The sequence below is a fragment of the Corythoichthys intestinalis genome, chromosome 18 (assembly GCF_030265065.1).
Source record: "Corythoichthys intestinalis isolate RoL2023-P3 chromosome 18, ASM3026506v1, whole genome shotgun sequence".
NCBI classification, from domain to species: Eukaryota; Metazoa; Chordata; class Actinopteri; order Syngnathiformes; family Syngnathidae; genus Corythoichthys; species Corythoichthys intestinalis.
The window spans coordinates 46,275,750-46,294,959 of NC_080412.1; the positions used below are offsets into that span (position 1 = coordinate 46,275,750).

Consider the following 19,210-nt stretch of genomic DNA (forward strand, 5'->3'; position numbering starts at 1 on the left):
AATATATATCCTGTATCCTAAATGTTAAATCTGGAAACGGTTGGAACTAAATATTTCGCTTAATATGCAAATTCATGTGACTGGAGACCGGAAGTAACAAAATAAAAGCTGGAGCAACTCAGACTGTCTGTTTACTTTGATGAAAAATGAATAAAACCTACTTAACGGTGGCAGTCGGTCGGCTCTTGGATATGAGTCATTGTGATTATAACAGTGTATAGCTAAAATACACATTTAGGAGAAACTATTTAAAGACTATTTTGTGTGCGCCAGCTTTTATTTTGTTACTTCCGGTCTCCAGTCATGTGAATTTGCATATTAAGCTAAATATTTAGTTCCAACCGTTTCCAGATTCAACATTTAGGATACAGGATATACATTTATGATTAAAATTAAATATTTAGTTGTGGATTTAAACAGTCAGGTCTAAAACTTCTTATTATTACAGGATATAAATTTATGATTAGAATTAAATATTTAGTTCTGGATTTAAACAGTCAGGTCTAAAACTTCTTATTAAAAACTAAATATTTCAGTTGCTAAATTGCGTTTTAAATGTGCAGAAAAAGTGACTCTAAAAATTTCAAACACATCGGAATGCCGATCGATCGGGTCCGATCACGTCATTTTCAAAGTATCGGAATCGGCAAAAAAATATCGGCCATTCCTTATTTTTAATATGTATGTATATATATATATATATATATATATATATGTTTTTTAATTAAATAGTTTTCTAGTTGTATTTAACGTTACAGACATAATATGTTACACTTATCCAGAGTCTTTACTTTAGGCTTAAGGTAGGGTTATCAAATTTATCCCAATAACGGCGGTAATTAATTAAAAATTTTTTTTTTTTATAAATGTATCACGTTAAAATATTGATGCATGCGCTGCACGACCCACTCACGCATTGTCACGCTCAATCTGTAATGGCGCCGTTTTACCTATATAGAGAGATAAAAGGATGGGTAAAATGAGTAGAATGAATTTTGGCAGCCTTTGGAGCCTTTTTTTAATTGGCTAAAGCCTTACAATCCCTCTCCCTACAATGAGAAATATTATGGGAAGCAATGTGGGGAAGCAAGGTAGCAATTAATCTTTTCCTCAACACCTTATGTTATTTCACATAACGCAGAGAAGATATATCCATTGGTAGCACTACGCACAGTCATGGTTCCACTTCCCATCATGCATTTGGGCATGGCTACAGTATCATTTACTGAAAGCTCAACAAATACACTAGATGGCAATATTTAGTCACAATATACAAAGTCACAAGTCTCTCTATCCGTGGATCCCTCTCACAGCAAGAATGTTAATAATGTAAATGCCATCTTGAGGATTTATTGTCATAATAAACAAATACAGTACTTATGTACTGTATGTTGAACGTATATATTTGTCCGAGTTTTATTCATTTTTTTTTTTTTTTTAATGCATTGCCAAAATGTATATGATCGGGGAAAATTATCGGGAATGATTGGAATTGAATCGGGAGCAAAAAAAAAGCAATCGGATCGGGAAATATCGGGATCGGCAGGTACTCAAACTAAAACGATTGGATCGGGAGCAAAAAAACATGATCGGAACAACCCTAATTTTAAACACTGTGTGGCGCTAAATGTGAGAAAATGTCGTATTTTTTAGCATGTACTGCTTTACAAACGGTGCCCCATACGTGTGTTTGTGAATAGCTCCTCTTGATGTGGGCGGCCCCCTACTTGAATGCGAGGCGCATTGCATGACCGATCTGACCCGTCAATACCATTATGAAGTCTGGATTTGCTAAAACTACTCTTAGAAGTATGTTTTTCTCAAGTTACTCAAAAAAAAGTTACTCAACTCATGTAGCAGAGTGAAAATAACGTGTTATTACCCACCTATGGTTCTAAAGCAGTAGCATATTCAAGGAAAAAAAAAGATGTGCTACTTTTGACTCTACCTCTACTATTAAGCAATGCAAATGACTTGCATATCATTTTGCGCTTATTCTATTTAAATCAGCAGGATAGAAGCAGGGCTTGGGATTGAACTCATTACCGGATTTAAAAAGTGCATAAAATTTTTTAACCGAGACCTGATTTCAGCTTAAAAATAAAACTCTGGGTTGGCGTGGAGTGCAGAGAGCTAAGGTTAAAGCTCGGGGTGGTTTGGTGAAAGTTATCAATAAAACATAGTCTTAAGTATTGTTTTGTCTTCTGGCTTCAGGGCCTTGAAATCTGGCCAGCTTCCCTTGTGCTCTCTACTCATCGTGGACACGCCGGGATTTCAAAACCCCAGGCTAGCGAAGCAGGATCGCGGCGCGACCTTCGATGACCTTTGCCACAACTACACCCAGGAACGTTTGCAGACGCTTTTCTACCAGCGCACCTTCGTTCAGGAGCTGGAGCGATACAAGGAGGTGGGAGCGCTCAGCCTTAATCTTCTGTATTTTTTCCCTTTGTCTGCTCGTTCCCTCGCGTTACGCGTCAAACCCGGCCGGCGTGGTGTGTTTACGCGAGTCACGTTCTCTATCGGTCCCACCTGTCATGAGATGTGACAAGCCCAAGTGGTCGGTGTGTCGACCTTCTCATTAGCGATGCCAAGCTTCACCTCTTCTGCACTGATCAAAGTGTAGACGCTAGCGGCACACGCCCATCGGCAGCACTGCGACATAATGTTACTCTATTTGTGAAGGAGCTAATTTTCTCGTCTGCCTCCTTTGTGCTATTTAAAGCAGAGGTGTCAATTGTACGGCCCGCATACATACTGTATATGGATTAAGATAGCTGTCAAACAGTTTCGTACTCGTATTTACACATCTGTTGAAATTCGCCCCCCAAGACGCATGGAAACAGCGACAGCCAAAAAAAGTGCCTCTCGGCCGATGCTGCCCCCGCGCGTGCCAACCGGGAAGGCAGAACTTCGCACGTCCACCTCTGATATTAACCCTTTGTACTGACTCCATGTTCCAAAAGTTTGAAAAAGACTTGCCGAAAGCAGGTTGACAATTTATTCGTCGACAATGGTCAAAAACAAGGCAAAAAACAGACGACGGAGGGACAATTCTGGATCCAAAACAAGGCTACATGTTTCCGAGCAGCAAAAATCTGTGTTATCTCAGTGTCCAGTCTTTTTAAAGTCCTTGATGAAGCGGGCCGTGCTGAAGGTGTGTCCGAAGGTGTGTCTGGGCGTTGCTTTTGGGTCTTCCCCTCTGTGGCCGGTTTTGGGCGGCCGAGGTTCGTGCGCGGATGGGACGCCCGCTATCAACTTTGTTGTCCGGGCTATCTCTACTTGTTTTAGGACAAAGCGCTTTGTCCTTGGAGTTTGCTGGGAGAGCTGATTGCAAGAGTTGGTGCGTCAATCTTGCGCGTTGGGCTTCTGTGATAAGACGGCATTGTGTATCTCTTCTATTTCTTCTCATTAAACTATGGTGTGCTATTTATTTAGTAGTGCAGTCCTACTGTAAATATGAAAATGATACTATTTCCTGATTAATTACGTGTGTTAGAGTAATGCAAACAGTTAGACGGTGCCTACGAGAAAATGTACCATTTTTCTCATCTCCCCCTCATTAGCCCGGATAAGGTGACTCACTTTACTGTGTCAAGGGGCATGTAGTGGAGTCTGCTTAAACAATAGTTAGATGAATGTGTTAGAGTAATGCAAACAATTATATGGTGTGTGCGATGACGGTATCTTTTCCCTTCACATCCCTGTTCGTTCTTCGGGAATTTATACCTGTAACCACAACATTCTGATGTCCAATTTTTTAATTGGACTAATCCCAATTCACTCCTTGGCCCTACCCCTTACCCTTACCCTCCGTTTTGCGCATTTACGTGTAGGGGTAGGGCTGTCCCAATTCACACTAATGTGAAAGGGTAGGGGTAAGGGGGAGGGTGTTGTACCCCTCCAAACAGACGACTACGACTAGCCTCACTCCAAACAGAGGGGTACGCGAAATTTCCCAGAGTACAACGCGAATCATTTTTTAAAAAAATGGCGTAATCGAAGAAAGAAGTACACAAATGTAAGTAGCTCTATTTTTGCCATAATTTAACTGTTTTAACTAGGGTTGTTCCGATCATGTTTTTTTGCTCCCGATCCGATCCCGATCGTTTTAGTTTGAGTATCTGCCGATCCCGATATTTCCCGATCCGATTGCTTTTTTTTTTTTGCTCCCGATTCAATTCCAATCATTCCCGATAAGTTTTTTTCCCGATCATATACATTTTGGCAATGCATTAAGAAAAAAATGAATAAAACTCGGACGAATATATACATTCAACATACAGTACATAAGTACTGTATTTGTTTATTATGACAATAAATCCTCAAGATGGCATTTACATTATCAACATTCTCTGAGAGGGATCCACGGATAGAAAGACTTGTGACTTTGTATATTGTGACTAAATATTGCCATCTAGTGTATTTGTTGAGCGCCATTACAGATTGAGTGTGACAATGCGTGAGTGGGTCGTGCAGCGCATGCAGTAATTGCGTTAAATATTTTAACGTGATACATTTTTTTAAAAATTAATTAGCGCCGTTATCGGGATAAATTTGATAACCCTACCTTAAGCCTAAACTAAAGACTCTGGATGAGTGTAACATATTATGTCTGTAACGTTAAATACAATTAGAAAAACGATTTAATTAAAAATATATATATATTAAAAAAAGGCATGGCCGATATTTTTTTGCCGATTCCGATACTTCGAAAATGACGTGATCGGACCCGATCGATCGTGTCCGATCACGTAATCTCTAGTTTTAACCATATTAAGTTGTGATAACTGATGCATTTGACATGGTTGCAATGTGTAGTTGTTTTCTGCTATAAACCACAGCAGCAGGCATGTTTGTTTATTTCTGGCTAATGCTGTCGCTTTTGGTTACGTAACAACTGGCCGAACTGACTTATGACGTATGTCCCAATTTGAAGGGCAAATGTTTCAAGCCCTACCCCTTATTGCTCTGTTTGAAGGGCTAAGGGGTAGGGGTAGAAAAATACAATTGAGATTGGGCCAGATTTTGTGGATGTGTGAATCAAGGGCGTAGGTTTGCATAGGGACGGTAGCAACTTTTCAGGATGCTCAAATTGTCCTTGTCTTTAAAGCAACCTTATTTGCAAACAAGTTCTGTTACGTAGGTAATTTTGTCTTCCCAAACGTTAGACTTAAATTAACCTCTTTCACTTGCCGAATGTGCCGGTCCATTTTTTGTCCTCTCAAATGGACGTTTGATTGGCTGATGACTTGCATTTATTTACAATTTAGTGTTGTATGGAAAAGTATCTGAACCTTTTGGAATTTCTCACATTTCTGCATAAAATCACAATCAAATGTGATCTGATCTTTGTCAAAATCACACAGTCTGCTTTTACTAAAACCACCCAAACATTTAGGTTTTTATATTTTTATGAAGATGGTATGCAAACAATGTCAGATGGGGGGGGGGAAATAAGTGTAACATCAACCAGACGCTTCCTGTAGCTGAAGATCCGTCTGGCACATCATTCAGGACCTATCTTGGCCCATTCTGCTCTACAAAATTGCTGTAGTTCAGTCAGATTCCTGAGCTGTCCAGCATGAATCGCTGTCTTTTGGTCATGCCACAGCATCTCAATGGGATTCAAGTCTGGACTTTGACTTGGCCACTTCAGAATGTGTGTTTTGTTCTTCTGAAACCATTCTGAATTTGATGTACGTCTGTGTTTTGGATCATTGTATTGTTGCTGCATCCATCCTCTTTTTAGCTTCAACTGTCTGACAGACGGCCCCAGGTTTTTCTGGAAAACTTTTGAATTCATTCTTTCATTAATGATTGCAAGTTGTCCAGGCCCTGAGGAAGCAAAACAGCCCCAAATCCTGATGCTTTCTCCACCATGCTTCGCGGTGGGAATGAGGTGTTTAAGTTGGTGAGCTGTTCCATTTTTCCTCCAAACTTGACATTGTGTATTACTCCTAAACAATTCAACTTTGGCTTCATCAGTCCACACATTATTTTGCCAAAACTTCTGTGGAGTGTCCACATGCCTTTTTGCGAACATTAAAAGAGTAACAATGTTTTTTTTTTTTTTTATCAACAGCAGTGGCTTCCACCGTGGAGTCCTCCCATGAACACCATTTTTGGCCATAATTTTACATATAGCTGATATGTGCACAGAGATATTAGACTGTGCCAGTGATTTCTGTAAGTCTTTGACGGACACTCTAGGGTTCTTTTTTACCTCTCTGAGTATTCTGCGCTAAACTGTTGGCGTCATCTTTGGTGGACCCTAAACCCTTGGGAGAGAAGCAACAGTGCCAAACGCTCTCCATTCGTAGAAAACTTCTTTGAATGTCAATTGATGAACATCCAGAATTTAGGAGATGGTTTTGTATCCTTTCCCAGCTTTACACAAATCAAAAATCCTTGATCGCAGTTCTTCAGACAGCTCTTTTGACCGAGCCATGCTGCTCATCAGACAGTGCTTCTCATCAAGACAATTCTTACCAGGTGTGTGTTTTATAGTGGGCAGGGCAACTTTAATCCACTTGTCAGTGATTAAGCACACACCTGATTTAAAAGGTTTTGAACAAATAGGTATCAACTGGTCTTTAAGGTTACTTAGGCAGAGGGTTCACTTATTTTTCCCCCTTTGGTCATTGTTTGCATGCTATCCTCGTTAAAATATGAAAAAACTATAAATGTTTGGGTGGTTTTAGTTAAAGCAGACACTGTATTTTCATCTGTGTGAGTTTGACAAAGATCAGATGACATTTAATACTGATTTTATGCAGAAATGTGAGAAGTTCCAAAAGGTTCAGATACTACACTACAGTCAGCCATTCTTTTTGTTTTGGCTCCCCAAATGCTCATCTTTATGTGCCGTTGACGGCACTCGACGTCCAGTCCATTTGGACTGGGAGGGGCGAATTGGATTCACAAAAAACTACCATGTTCCGTTGGAGGAAAAATAATATTTTTTCAAGACAGCTTTTATTACAAATGCAAGCTTATTTTGATTGAAACACCATCTTTTGGCAGGTTTATTAAAAACATTTATCATGGCCGACTGCTTCTGACCTTCGATGTTGATAAGAATTTGGTCTTGGCTTTTGACTCTAAAATCCCCTGCTTTAATGCTGTGTGACATTGTCTGCTAGCAATATCATCCTCAATCAATTTATCTTCACTCACAACATTCACGTTCTATTGTTTCTCTTCAAAATGGTGTTAAATGGCAGAGGTTGATTGCTGCCACACAACAGCAGAAAATGTCTAATATCTAGTTGAGCGTTCATGACTTTTCAACCAATATCCCGATGTTGTCCAACTCCCAAAATCAGATCTCGATATAAACCGATACCGGTATAGACCCTACTCACCTACGTCACAAAATGACGTGTCGTTGTATCCAGCCGCCATATTGTACCTATTTTTTAGACCTATTCTCATTGTTTTCAATTAGTCGTGCAAGTTATAGAGCAATTCATGGAAGTCCCGGTGATATCTGACGCTGTAAACTCATTGGATGCGTTGCATAAAAGGCGTTACGTGGAAAAACTTCAGTTTATCCATTCGCCAGATCCGTATTTGATGCCTAAATCGATGTTTTTCGACCCGCTGTCTTCGCCTGACATCTGCTATCCTGATATTTACAACTATCTTTTCCACACAAAATCAGCCTATTCTGACGAAAGTTTGAAAAACTTTAAGAGCTTGGAGGCTTATAAATACTTCGTTGCTGGTTGGGTGAAACAGGTCCTCGTCCACGAAAATTCGACAGGAATCTATCGTGTGCTCGGGTGAGTTACGAAATTTTCAATTCAAAATCTTTTGTTCTTGCTAACATCCACTGTCAAGTCTAATGTATTTCATGTCATTTGTCAATGGATCTAGGGCTTTTAATGTTTATATGGTTTAGCGATAGCACTCTCACTACACACATATATAATACGTAATAAATACAAAGTGCGATAGCACTACTCCAGATTGTCCCTAGTTGAATTTATTTTTTGGCTTTTGACCTCAATAGTGAAATTGTAAATTAATTGTATGACAACTGTCTGATTATCCCCTTATAATTATATATTTTCAGGTAGTTCATTCACAACGTCTGAGTGTATGTTGTCGGCGATTAGCCTAGCAATGATCTTAATTGTGGTTGTCAGCCCAAAACCCTCTAAATATATATTAAATGCATCTTACCAGATATAAAATGACTACTACATAATCTGTGGTAGTCGTTTGGAGCCCAGTTTTCTCGTCGAATTGCAGCAGTCAATCTCAGTCTCCTCTCCGGGTCTCTCGGAATACGGTAAAACTTCAAGTCTCTCCGTCTATCTTCTCTGTTTTTGCAACCGACCGCCACACACGACTTCACCATTTTGATTATTAATGTTAACGAGCAGAAAAACACGCTATAATAGGAGGAATTTACGAAGCGCTAATGCATTAACATGACGAGTATACGGACAACATGGCGTGGGGGCGTGGCTGTGACGTCACGTGAGCAGGGAATATAAGTGGCCATGGACCTAACATATTATTGCTGATTATATTGTGATGCCCCACTGGATGCTTTAATCATGATAAATGTAACAACTTGAAAATTTTCCCAATAAAATAAGCATTCTGTCAAAAATAAGAGAACAATTTCAACTGAAGTTGTAGAAAAAGTGCCAAAATAACGTTGCAGCTCGATAAAATAAATTGAAATAAGCCAAAATGTTCACAAATGCACTACAAATACACTAGTTACGTCAAAGAGCCACTAGTGGGCAACAAAGCATTGAAGGTACAGGCAATCATCGAACATGCCAATGGGAATGACAATTCCCAAGATGCATTTTGCTGAGCTTTTGCACAGATTTTGAATTATAATGATGCTTTTTAATACTTTTATTAGTGACTATTTCTTTCTGGTGACTCCAGTAGTTATGTGATACGTTTATAATTCATTATTTTTCATTGTATTAGTTAGCCACAAGTGATTAAGGTCTTTCCATGAGTTAAAAAATTACAAGCATCCCAGTTTGAAGACATCGAAGGGTCATTCTAAGCATAGCTACTGTGCTAAGCTGAGACTAGTCCACACACAAAGGCTGAAAGCTTGTACAATAATTTATAACCCAGCATACATTCAGACATAAATCCCATAATGATATTTTCTGATATTAATTTAAAGGCCTTCAAACGAACTATGTAAACTGACATTTATATAATATTGTAATGTAAGATAACTTGATAACCTGTTTCATTAAAACATTGAAAGCATTATAAATTGGCTGCAAAATGGCAGTGATTTGATGAAAGTTCTTATTCATACTTGGATAAAGTTCTTACCGTGGCAATTTTCATGTTTTCACATACATTTTTTTCTACATTTATACATGATAATTATCACGTCTTAACATAAGTTTTTATGTCAATTATTTTCTTGCTAAGCCTCATTTGAAACATACGACATACAATATTGTTTTGAAGGCCGAATTGTGGCACAGTTTTTGTTTTCCTTTGCTTGTGAAATGTTGTGACTGTTAAGTGTTTTACTGCTGTTTTTGTTTCAAGTCTAATCTTACAAATGGGCCCGTTTTAAAAGACTGAAGGCACGCAAGCACACTTAAAGCACAAATCACGGACTATAATGTGAACACGGAAGCTGGGATTTTCATCCCCTCTTCCATCCTCATCTGAGTGACAAATAAGTAGAGCAAAATGAAATATCTCATATGACTGCATGTAGCATAATTCTCCTTTGTCAGTGCATTTCAGACTAGAAGGAGCCGTGAAACTGTCACGGAGAACTGGGTCAAACTCCTTTTGAAACCTTTCTTTGTATTAATAATTGCAGTGACAGGCAGCTTTAAAAGTGACGCGCACAATGGACTTTGTACTTATAGAATTAAAAGCTGTCGCGTAGAGCAGCTGGCTGAATTGTCTTTGTGTCCTGCATATTGCGTCTCCACGGTAGAGCAAAAAATCATTTAAGCTACATCACACACACAGTCGGGTCGAACACTGGCATCTGTCATGCGCGCGCTATTAACCCCGCAAACATTTCCCCCATATTTCCAGTACAGCTTGCGAGTTTTTGGCGCGCCGTCGACAAGGTAATTTATCACGACTCGACTCCTCCGCGTGATCCTTGAAATGTTAGCATCTGCTGCAGAAATTGCATCCCGACCGTCTTTTTAAAATTAAATTAGATCTTGTAAAAAAAAAAGGAAAAATGCTCTTTGCTGCCAGCCGTCCCAGTCAGAATGGATTGGATGTCTGTTGCCGTCAAAGGCAGCCAGTGAGCATTTTTTTGGATGATCGAAACCCAGTTGAAACTTGGACTATAAGTCGCACTTCTGGGGGAAAGGTATTTTCCATAAAAAAATAACTGAAATATCACATTGAATGGCTAGTTTAAAAAACAGTAGGGCTGCGTATACACAGCTGGTCAAAAGTATTGGCACTTTTTTGCCATGTGGCAAAAAAAAAAAAAAAAGCCATGTGGCAAAATCCATGGCAAAAAAATGCCACGTGGCAAAATCCATTTTGCCAGAAGGCAAAAAGAATGTCACATGGCAAAATCAATTTTGCCACATGGCAAAATAAAATGCCACATGGCAAAAAAAAAAAAAAAAAAAAAAAAGCCACATCACAAAGTCCATTTTGCCACATGGCAAAAAAAATGCCACATGCCAAAATCAGTTTTGACACATGGCAAAAAAATGCCACATGGCAACATCCATTTTGTCACATGGCAAAAAAATGCCATTTGGCAAAATCAATTTTGCCATGGCAAAATCCATTTTTCCACATGGCAAAAAAAATACCACATGGCAAGAAATGCCACGTGGCAAAATCCATTTTGCCACATGGCATTTAAAATGCCACATGGCAAAAAAAATGCCACGTGGCAAAATCCATTTTGCCACATTCAAAATACATTTTGCCACATGGCAAAATCCTTTTTTCCACATGCCAAAAATCAGTTTTGCCACATGGCAAAATCCATTTTGCCAAATGCCAAAATCCATTTTGCCACATGGCAAAAAAATGCCACATGGCAAAATCCATTTTGCCACATGGCATAAAAAGGCCACATGGCAAAATCGGTTTTGCCACATGGCAAAAAAAAATGCCACATGCCAAAATCCATTTTGCCACATGGCAAAAAAAAAAAGAAATCAATTTTGCCTTTTTAGCTCTGATAAGTCAAAGAATAAGTGAGGGGGGGGGGGGTATTTATTTATTTATTTATTTATTTATTTTAAATCAAATGATTAATGCGTACATTATGTGGTGGCATATTGCTATTGTGATATGCAATAAAATGGCCCGTATCGTGATAGAGGATTTTTCGCATATCGCACACTACGAGCTGCGCTTTGTAAATGTTGTTACACTTATATAGCGCTTTTCCACCTTTCAAGGCGCTCAAGGCGCTTTACACTATCTCACCATCCACCTACTGGTGACGCAGCACCAGGAGCAACGTGGGGTTCAGTGTCTTGCTCAAGGACACTTAGACGTGTTCATCAGGGCGGAGAATCGAACCCACAACCTCTGGGTTGGGGGACAATTACTCTACCACTGAGCCACGCCACCCCGCAAATGTGAACATAATGTAACACATTAAAGCTGATTCAGTTATGCGATGTATTAACAACAGTTTACTGTAGGTCATGTTTACTCTGTGGTTATGTAAATAACATTTAAGAAACTGTGAAATGACATATATGTCGCAGGACCAACCAAACTATGAAAGAAAAGTGTGACTTATCGTAAAAAGAGTAATTGGATTAGTCCACCGACAATATTTAAAAAGTCTTGCCATTCGACTCTAGATATTGACACTCAACATTCATTTGGAGGTTCTGGGGTCACGGAGAGGCTATGTCTCCGAGCACTCCTGCAGAATTGGATGAGTTTCTGTCCGCCGCTCGCGAATTCGGCTCATTTATCATGGATTTTCCGGGGCTATAACAATAACAGTAACAATCTTCATCTATTCAAAATGGAGAATGCAATTAAATTAAATATAATTGAGACCAGAGAGAATGTTACATTCCGTATGAGTTTACCTCCTCATATCTTAATTACATTTTGATTGTCATCAGACGGGGCTAAAATTGGATGAATGTCCCGGAGAATTTGTTTTTAATTGATTTAACAACCACAAGTTCTGATCATTATAATCACACGCTCCTTAGAAAGCCTACTCACAGTACGTCGCTGCCTTTTCAATCAAAGTAGGATATTTGGAAGTTGTGGTGTGTGATCTGTCATGGTATGGGCTATTTTATATCGCAATATGCCACCATATGTGAATTTTTTTAAAAATCATTTGATGATAACATATTATGATGGCTTCCCCCCCCCTCATTCTTATTTGCCACTTAGATAAAACAAGTGCATGCATATGTCATAGAAATATTATCTAAAGCGAGTGAAATACTTTCCCCCGTTGAAAGCCAAACCAAAAGTTTTATTTGTAAATAAAAATGAATAACAAAATAGTCCCTATAGCACTTGCTGTATTTTCTTCATATGGTAATGCAAGCACATTCATAACATTTTCTTAAAATTACCATAGAAAAATTAACACTGTTGACCTATTCAACACCACTTAAAGTGCCTGTGATAGCATGAAAACAAAATCTTTAAATAGCATTATTATGTGTATTACAATCATATTTTGAGACGATTCAACTATATACAACAATTTGGCAAAGCGCAGATGACGAGTAACCGTTTAGCCCCTGCCTGTCATTGTAGCGCTCTAGCGTCCCCAGCTGGCGGATGACGGATTTGTGCCTCATGCATTCCAGCATACATTGCGGTGCTACAAATGTACCGTATTGGCCCGAATATAAAACGGTGTTTTTTGCATTGAAATAAGACTGAAAAAGTGGGGGTCGTCTTATATTCGCGATCTAGACATTATATCCATTCACGACGCTAGATGGCGCTAGATATCATTGATGCGATGTTCTGTAATGACAGATCTCAGCTACTCTCAAGTTTAACCAGTTTGCATGATTTTATTGCAATGTTTTTCCTTATTCAGATTTGTTTCAAGACTACAGTTACAGTTAGACTTCACGTTGATGGTTAATGAAGTTATTGCAAATTTGTTGTTTTATCACAATAGATTGGTTTATTTACATTTCAAAAACCAGAAGCCATTCATTAACGAATGTGATTGCACTTTAGTTTACATATTAAAATGTTCAGATATTAAGATTTGAATGAGGCAAAATAACATGCTTTTTCTCTCAAGTATATTGTTATAATCGTTTGTTTGGGATGTTCTATAATTATTTTCTGTATAAAAATTAATTTGGTGTTCAAAAAGTCTTTTTTTCAAAAAAGAGGGGGTCGTCTTATAATCAATTAAGGTATCAATCAAGGTAATTAACATTCAGACTTCTTTGAAGACTATTTCTTCAATTACTGTTCAAGTTGTTTGACAATTTTCTATCTATGGTCATTTTAGTTTAGTCTCTTTGCCTGTTACGAGGTGAATGGAATTTGCGTTTGCATTTGAATTTCCGTACACAATGTAAGTTCAATTTGTTCCGCGGTGGTTTTGTTAAACTTACATAAACTCACAGTGATTTACTGTATTATTGCACCTCTACCGAGCATGCTTGTTTAGGGTCATCTAGAGGTCACTTTAGGAATAGCTGTTGTGCTAAACTGACCAGTAAGTTCACAAGGGCTGCAGGCTAGTACTTTGACTTTCTGCCCAACATACAGTGGTATGAGCAAGTATCTGAACCTTTTGGAATTTCTCACATTTTTGCAAAAAATCACTATCAAATGGGATCTTTGTCAAAATCACACTGATGAAAAAAACTTCAGCTTTAACTAAAATCACCCAAATATTGATAGGTTTTTAATATATTTATGAGGATAGTATGCAAACAATGACAGACGGGGGAAAAATAAGTTGGTAAACCATCCCATTTAATATTTTGTCTGGCATGAATTGCGGTCTTTAGGTCATGCCACAGCATCTCAATGGGGTTCAAGTCTGGACTAAGTGAGCCATCACATTTATGTTGTGGTCACCCTCTTTTGCAGCAATAACTTCTACCAGACGCTTCCTGTAGCTGCAGATCAGTCTGGAATCCTAGGATGTCAAGTATGAATCGCTGTCTGTAGGTCATTCCACAGCATCTCAATAGGGTTCGAGTCTGGACTTGGCCACTCCAGAGCGTGTATGTTGTTCTTCTGAAACCATTCTGAAGTTGATTTACTTCTGTTTTGGATCATTGTTATGTTGCAGCATCCATCCTCTTTTTAGCTTCAACTGTCTGACAGACTGCCTCAGGTTTTCCTGCAACACTTTAGAATTCATTCTTCCATTAATGATTGCAAGTTGTCCGGGCCCTGAGGTAGCAAAACAGCCCCAAATCATGATGATCCCTCCACCATGCTTCACGGTGGGGATGAGGTGTTTAATTTTTTCCATTTTTCTTCCACACATGACGTTGTGTGTTATTCCCAAACAATTCAAGTTTAGTTTCATCAGTCCACTCAATATTTTGCCAAAACGTCTGTGGAGTGTCCAAGTGCCTTTTTGCGAACATTAAACGAACAACAGTGTTTTTTCAGACAGCAGTTGCTTCCTCCGTGGAGACCTCCCATGAACACCATTCTTGGCCATAGTTGATGTGTGCACAGAGATATTGGACTTTGCCAGTGATTTCTGTAAGTCTTTAGCAGACACTCTAGGGTTCTTTTTTTTACCTCTCTCAGTATTCTGCGCTGAAATCTTGGCGTCATCTATGTAGGACGGCGACTCCTTGGGAGAGAAGCAACAGTGCCAAACTCTCTCAATTTGTAGACAACTTCTCTAACTGTCGATTGATGAACATCCACACTTTTAGAGATGGTTTTGTATCCTTTGCCAGCTTTATACAAATCAACAATCCTTGATCGCAGGTCTTCAGACAGCTCCTTTGATCGAGCTAAAATGCACATCAGACCATGCTTCTCATCAAAACAATTCTTACCAGGTGTGTGTTTTATAGTGGGTAGGGCAGCTTTAAACTACTCATCAGTGATTAGGAACACACCTGACTTAAATTGTTTTGTAAAAAATGCTTTCAAATGCTCTTTAAGTCTTCTTGGGCAGAGGTTTACTTACATATTTTTCCCCCTTCTGACATTGTTTGCATGTTATCCTCATTGTTACGTCCCACAGACGGCTCGCTAAGGGCGTAACATAAAATGAGTCACACAAGTTCACAAGTGGCACACATTTATTTACACAGTCAAACTCGCAATGAACAATATATACAAAATTTGGAAGAAGCGCGGCTTCAGGGTAAGCCCAGGCCAAAACAACAAACAAAAGGAATCTACACTTCAACCCCACCCGCTGAGTAAACCCTGATCGTAAAAAGGAAAGAACAAAAAGACAGTCACTACCCTAGCTTCCTACTCTAAACAAAACAGGAGAAAACGGGTTGAACATAAATGGCAGCTTACCCCTACTGCTTCAGTGCTCTTATTTCTAAAAAAAGATCCAATAATGGCAAAACACAAAAGACCTCACCGAAAAAGCGGGAGTGTAACAAAGTAGCAATCAAACGCACACGAGAGTAAATGGCGAGCAAATAGCGGGCGAGGAGGACCGCGGCACCAATGCTGTCAAATGCGACCTCAGCTGTTAGTTAACAGCGTCTGACTTTTCAAGCTTGGTGCCCTTTTTCGTGGCCAATCAGCGGCGGCGACATCGTCTGTCCATCTGGCGTCGATCAGCTTACGTCACGTTGGGGGAGGGGGCAGCCAGCGGGCGACGATCAGCTGACTTAAAGAGTCTCAAAAACAATAATTAAATGGCCAGGGCCGTTCCATTATTAAAATATGAAAATCTATAAATGTTTGGGTGGTTTTAGTTAAAGCAGACACTTTTTTTTCATCTGTGTGATTTTGACAAAGATCTTTTCACATTTGATGGTGATTTTATGCAGAAATGTGAGAAATTCCAAAATGTTCAGATCCTTTTTGATACCACTGTACGGTCAGTTTGACCTGACTCATGGCCATTTAAGCAATATTGACATATTGCTTATTTGGCGCACAGAAAGAAAACCGAGCATTCTCAGACTTATTCTCTTTTACACCGATTTATTAATTTTTTTTTTTTTTTTTTTACTTTTGTCAAGCCTGCCTCTTCCCTAAAGCAGAGTTCAAGCTCGGCGCACACGCTAATCTCTATACTATGCTCGCTCTTTGCTGACATTATTGCTGAATGAATTCAGATTTGGAAGACTTGATAGTTCAGACCGCAGCTACATTCTGGAATGATGAGGTCCAGATCAGATTTTAACCACATACAAAAGTAAAGCGGACACTGTGTTTTTCATCTGTGTGATTTTGACAAAGATTAGCTCACATTTGATTGTGATTTTATGCAGAAATGTGAGAAATTCCAAAATGTTCAGATACTTTTTGATACCACTGTACGGTCAGTTTGACCCGACTCATGGCCATTTAAGCAATATTGACATATTGCTTATTTGGCGCACAGAAAGAAAACCGAGCATTCTCAGACTATCCTCTTTTACCCTGATTTAATTATTATTATTTTTTTTTTTACTGTTGTCAAGTCTGCCTCTTCCCTAAAAGCAGAGTTCAAACTTAGCGCTAACGCGAATCTCTACACTATGCTCGCTCGTTCTTTGCTGACGTTATTGCTGAATGAATTCAGATTTGGAAGACTTGACAGTTCAGACTGCAGCCACATTCTGCAATGATGTGGTCCAGATCGGATTTTAAATACATACAAAAGTAAAGCGGACACTGTTTTTTTCATCTGTGTGATTTTGACAAAGATCAGCTCACTTTGATGGGGATTTTATGCAGAAATGTGAGAAATTCCAAAAGTTTCAGATACTTTTTCATACCACTTTAATAGATCGTTCCAATAATCACCGACTGAACTATCGCATTCAATGTGAAGAAACCTGACCGTTTTTCTTGTCTCTTCCTTCAGGAGAACATTGAGATTTCCCTGGATGAATCGGAACCGAGCACATCTTTTTCTGTTGCGGTGGTGGACCAAGCGTCAAGCCAAGCGCTAGTAAGTTTGACTTTTAAACATATCTTTTAGTCTTAGAAGGCCTCACATACAGTGGGGGCAAATAAGTATTTAGTCAACCACTAATTGTGCAAGTTTACTTGAAAATATTAGAGAGAGGCCTGTAATTGTCAACATGGGTTAACCTCAACCATGAGAGACAGAATGTGGAAAAAAAAAACCCCAGAAAATCACATTGTTTGATTTTTAAAGAATTTATTTGCAAATCATGGTGGAAAATAATTATTTGGTCAATACAAAAAGTTCACCTCAATACTTTGTTATGTACCCTTTATTGGCAATAACTGAGGCCAAACGTTTTCTGTAACTCTTCACAAGCTTTTCACACACTGTTGCTGGTATTTTGGCCCATTCCTCCATGCGGATCTCCTCTAGAGCAGTGATGTTTTGGGGCTGTCGTTGGGCAACATGGACCTTTTTACTCCCTCTGCAGATTTTCTATGGGGTTGAGAGCTGGAGACTGGCTAGGCCCCTCCAGGACCTTGAAATCAGAAAAACAGCCCGAAAGCATGATGTTTCCACCCCCATGCTTCACAGTGGGTATGGTGTTCTTCGGATGCAATTCAGTATTCTTTCTCCTCCAAACACGAGAACCTGTGTTTCTACCAAAAAGTTCTGTTTTGGTTTCATCTGACCAAAACACATTCTCCCAGTCCTCTTCTGGATCATCCAAATGCTCTCTAGTGAACCGCAGACGGGCCTGGACGTGTACTTTCTTCAGCAGGGGGACACGTCTGGCAGTGCAGGATTTAAGTCCCTGGCGGCGCATTGTGTTACTGATAATAGTCATTGTTACTGTGGTCCCAGCTCTCTGTAGGTCATCCACTAGGTCCCTTGTGTGGTTCTGGGATTTTTGCTCACCGTTCTTGTTGTCATTTTGGACGCCACGGAGTGAGATCTTGCATGGAGCCCCAGATCGAGGGAGATTATCAGTGGTCTTGTATGTCTTCCATTTTCTAATAATTGCTCCCACAGTTGATTTTTTTACACCAAGCGTTTGCAGATTCAGTCTTCCCAGCCTGGTGCGGGTCTACAATTTTGTCTCTGGTGTCCTTCGAGAGCTCTTTGGTCTTGACTAGGGTTGTTCCGATCATGTTTTTTTGCTACCGATCCGATCTCGATCGTTTTAGTTTGGGTATCTGCCGATCCCGATATTTCCCGATCCGATTGCTTTTTTTTTGCTCCCGATTCAATTCCAATCATTCCCGATAATTTTTCCCGATCATACATATTTTGGCAATGCATTAAGAAAAAATGAATAAAACTCGGACGAATATATACATTCAACATATAGTACATAAGTACTGTATTTGTTTATTATGACAATAAATCCTCAAGATGGCATTTACATTATCAACATTCTTTCTGTGAGAGCGATCCACGGATAGAAAGACTTGTGACTTTGTATATTGTGACTAAATATTGCCATCTAGTGTATTTGTTGAGCTTTCAGTAAATGATACTGTAGCCATGCCCAAATCCATGATGGGAAGTGGAACCATGACTGTGCGTAGTGCTACCAATTGATATATCTTCTCTGCGTTGGGAAATAACATAAGGTGTTAAGAAAAAGATCAATTGCTACCTTGCTTCCCCACATTACTTCCCATGATATTTCTAATCGTAGGGAGAGGGATTTTAAGGCTTTAGCCATTTAAAGCAAGGCTCCAAAGGCTGCCAAAATTCACTCTGCTCATTTTACGCTGCCTTTTATCTCTCTATATATATAGGTAAAACGGCGCCATTCCAGATTGAGTGTGAGTGGGTCGTGAATCGCATCCATTAATTGCGTTAAATATTTTAACGTGATACATTTTTTAAAAAATTAATTACCGCCGTTATCGGGATAAATTTGATAACCCTACCTTAAGCCTAAACTAATGACTCTGGATGAGTGTAACATATTATGTCTGTAACGTTAAATACAATTAGAAAACGATTTAATTAAAAAATATATACATATTGAAAAAAGGCATGGCCGATATTTTTTGCTGATTCCGATACTTTGAAAATGACATGATCGGATCGGGATGCCGATCGATCGGGACATCTCTAGTCTTGACCATAGTGGAGTTTGGAGTGTGACTGACTGAGGTTGTGGACAGGTGTCTTTTATACCGA

At 39.2% G+C, this 19,210-nt stretch overlaps 1 protein-coding gene across 12 annotated transcripts in view; it reads left to right on the forward strand.

The window, feature by feature from the left end:
• Positions 1–19,210, forward strand: part of LOC130906910 (unconventional myosin-XVIIIa-like) — a 186,793-nt gene that overhangs the window by 65,691 nt on the left and 101,892 nt on the right. For all 12 annotated transcript variants that reach the window (XM_057821611.1, XM_057821609.1, XM_057821614.1 and 9 more), the window contains 2 exons: positions 2,215–2,407; positions 16,985–17,071. In XM_057821611.1, coding sequence (XP_057677594.1) covers positions 2,215–2,407; positions 16,985–17,071 — 280 coding nt within the window. The remainder of the gene's footprint in view (positions 1–2,214; positions 2,408–16,984; positions 17,072–19,210) is intronic.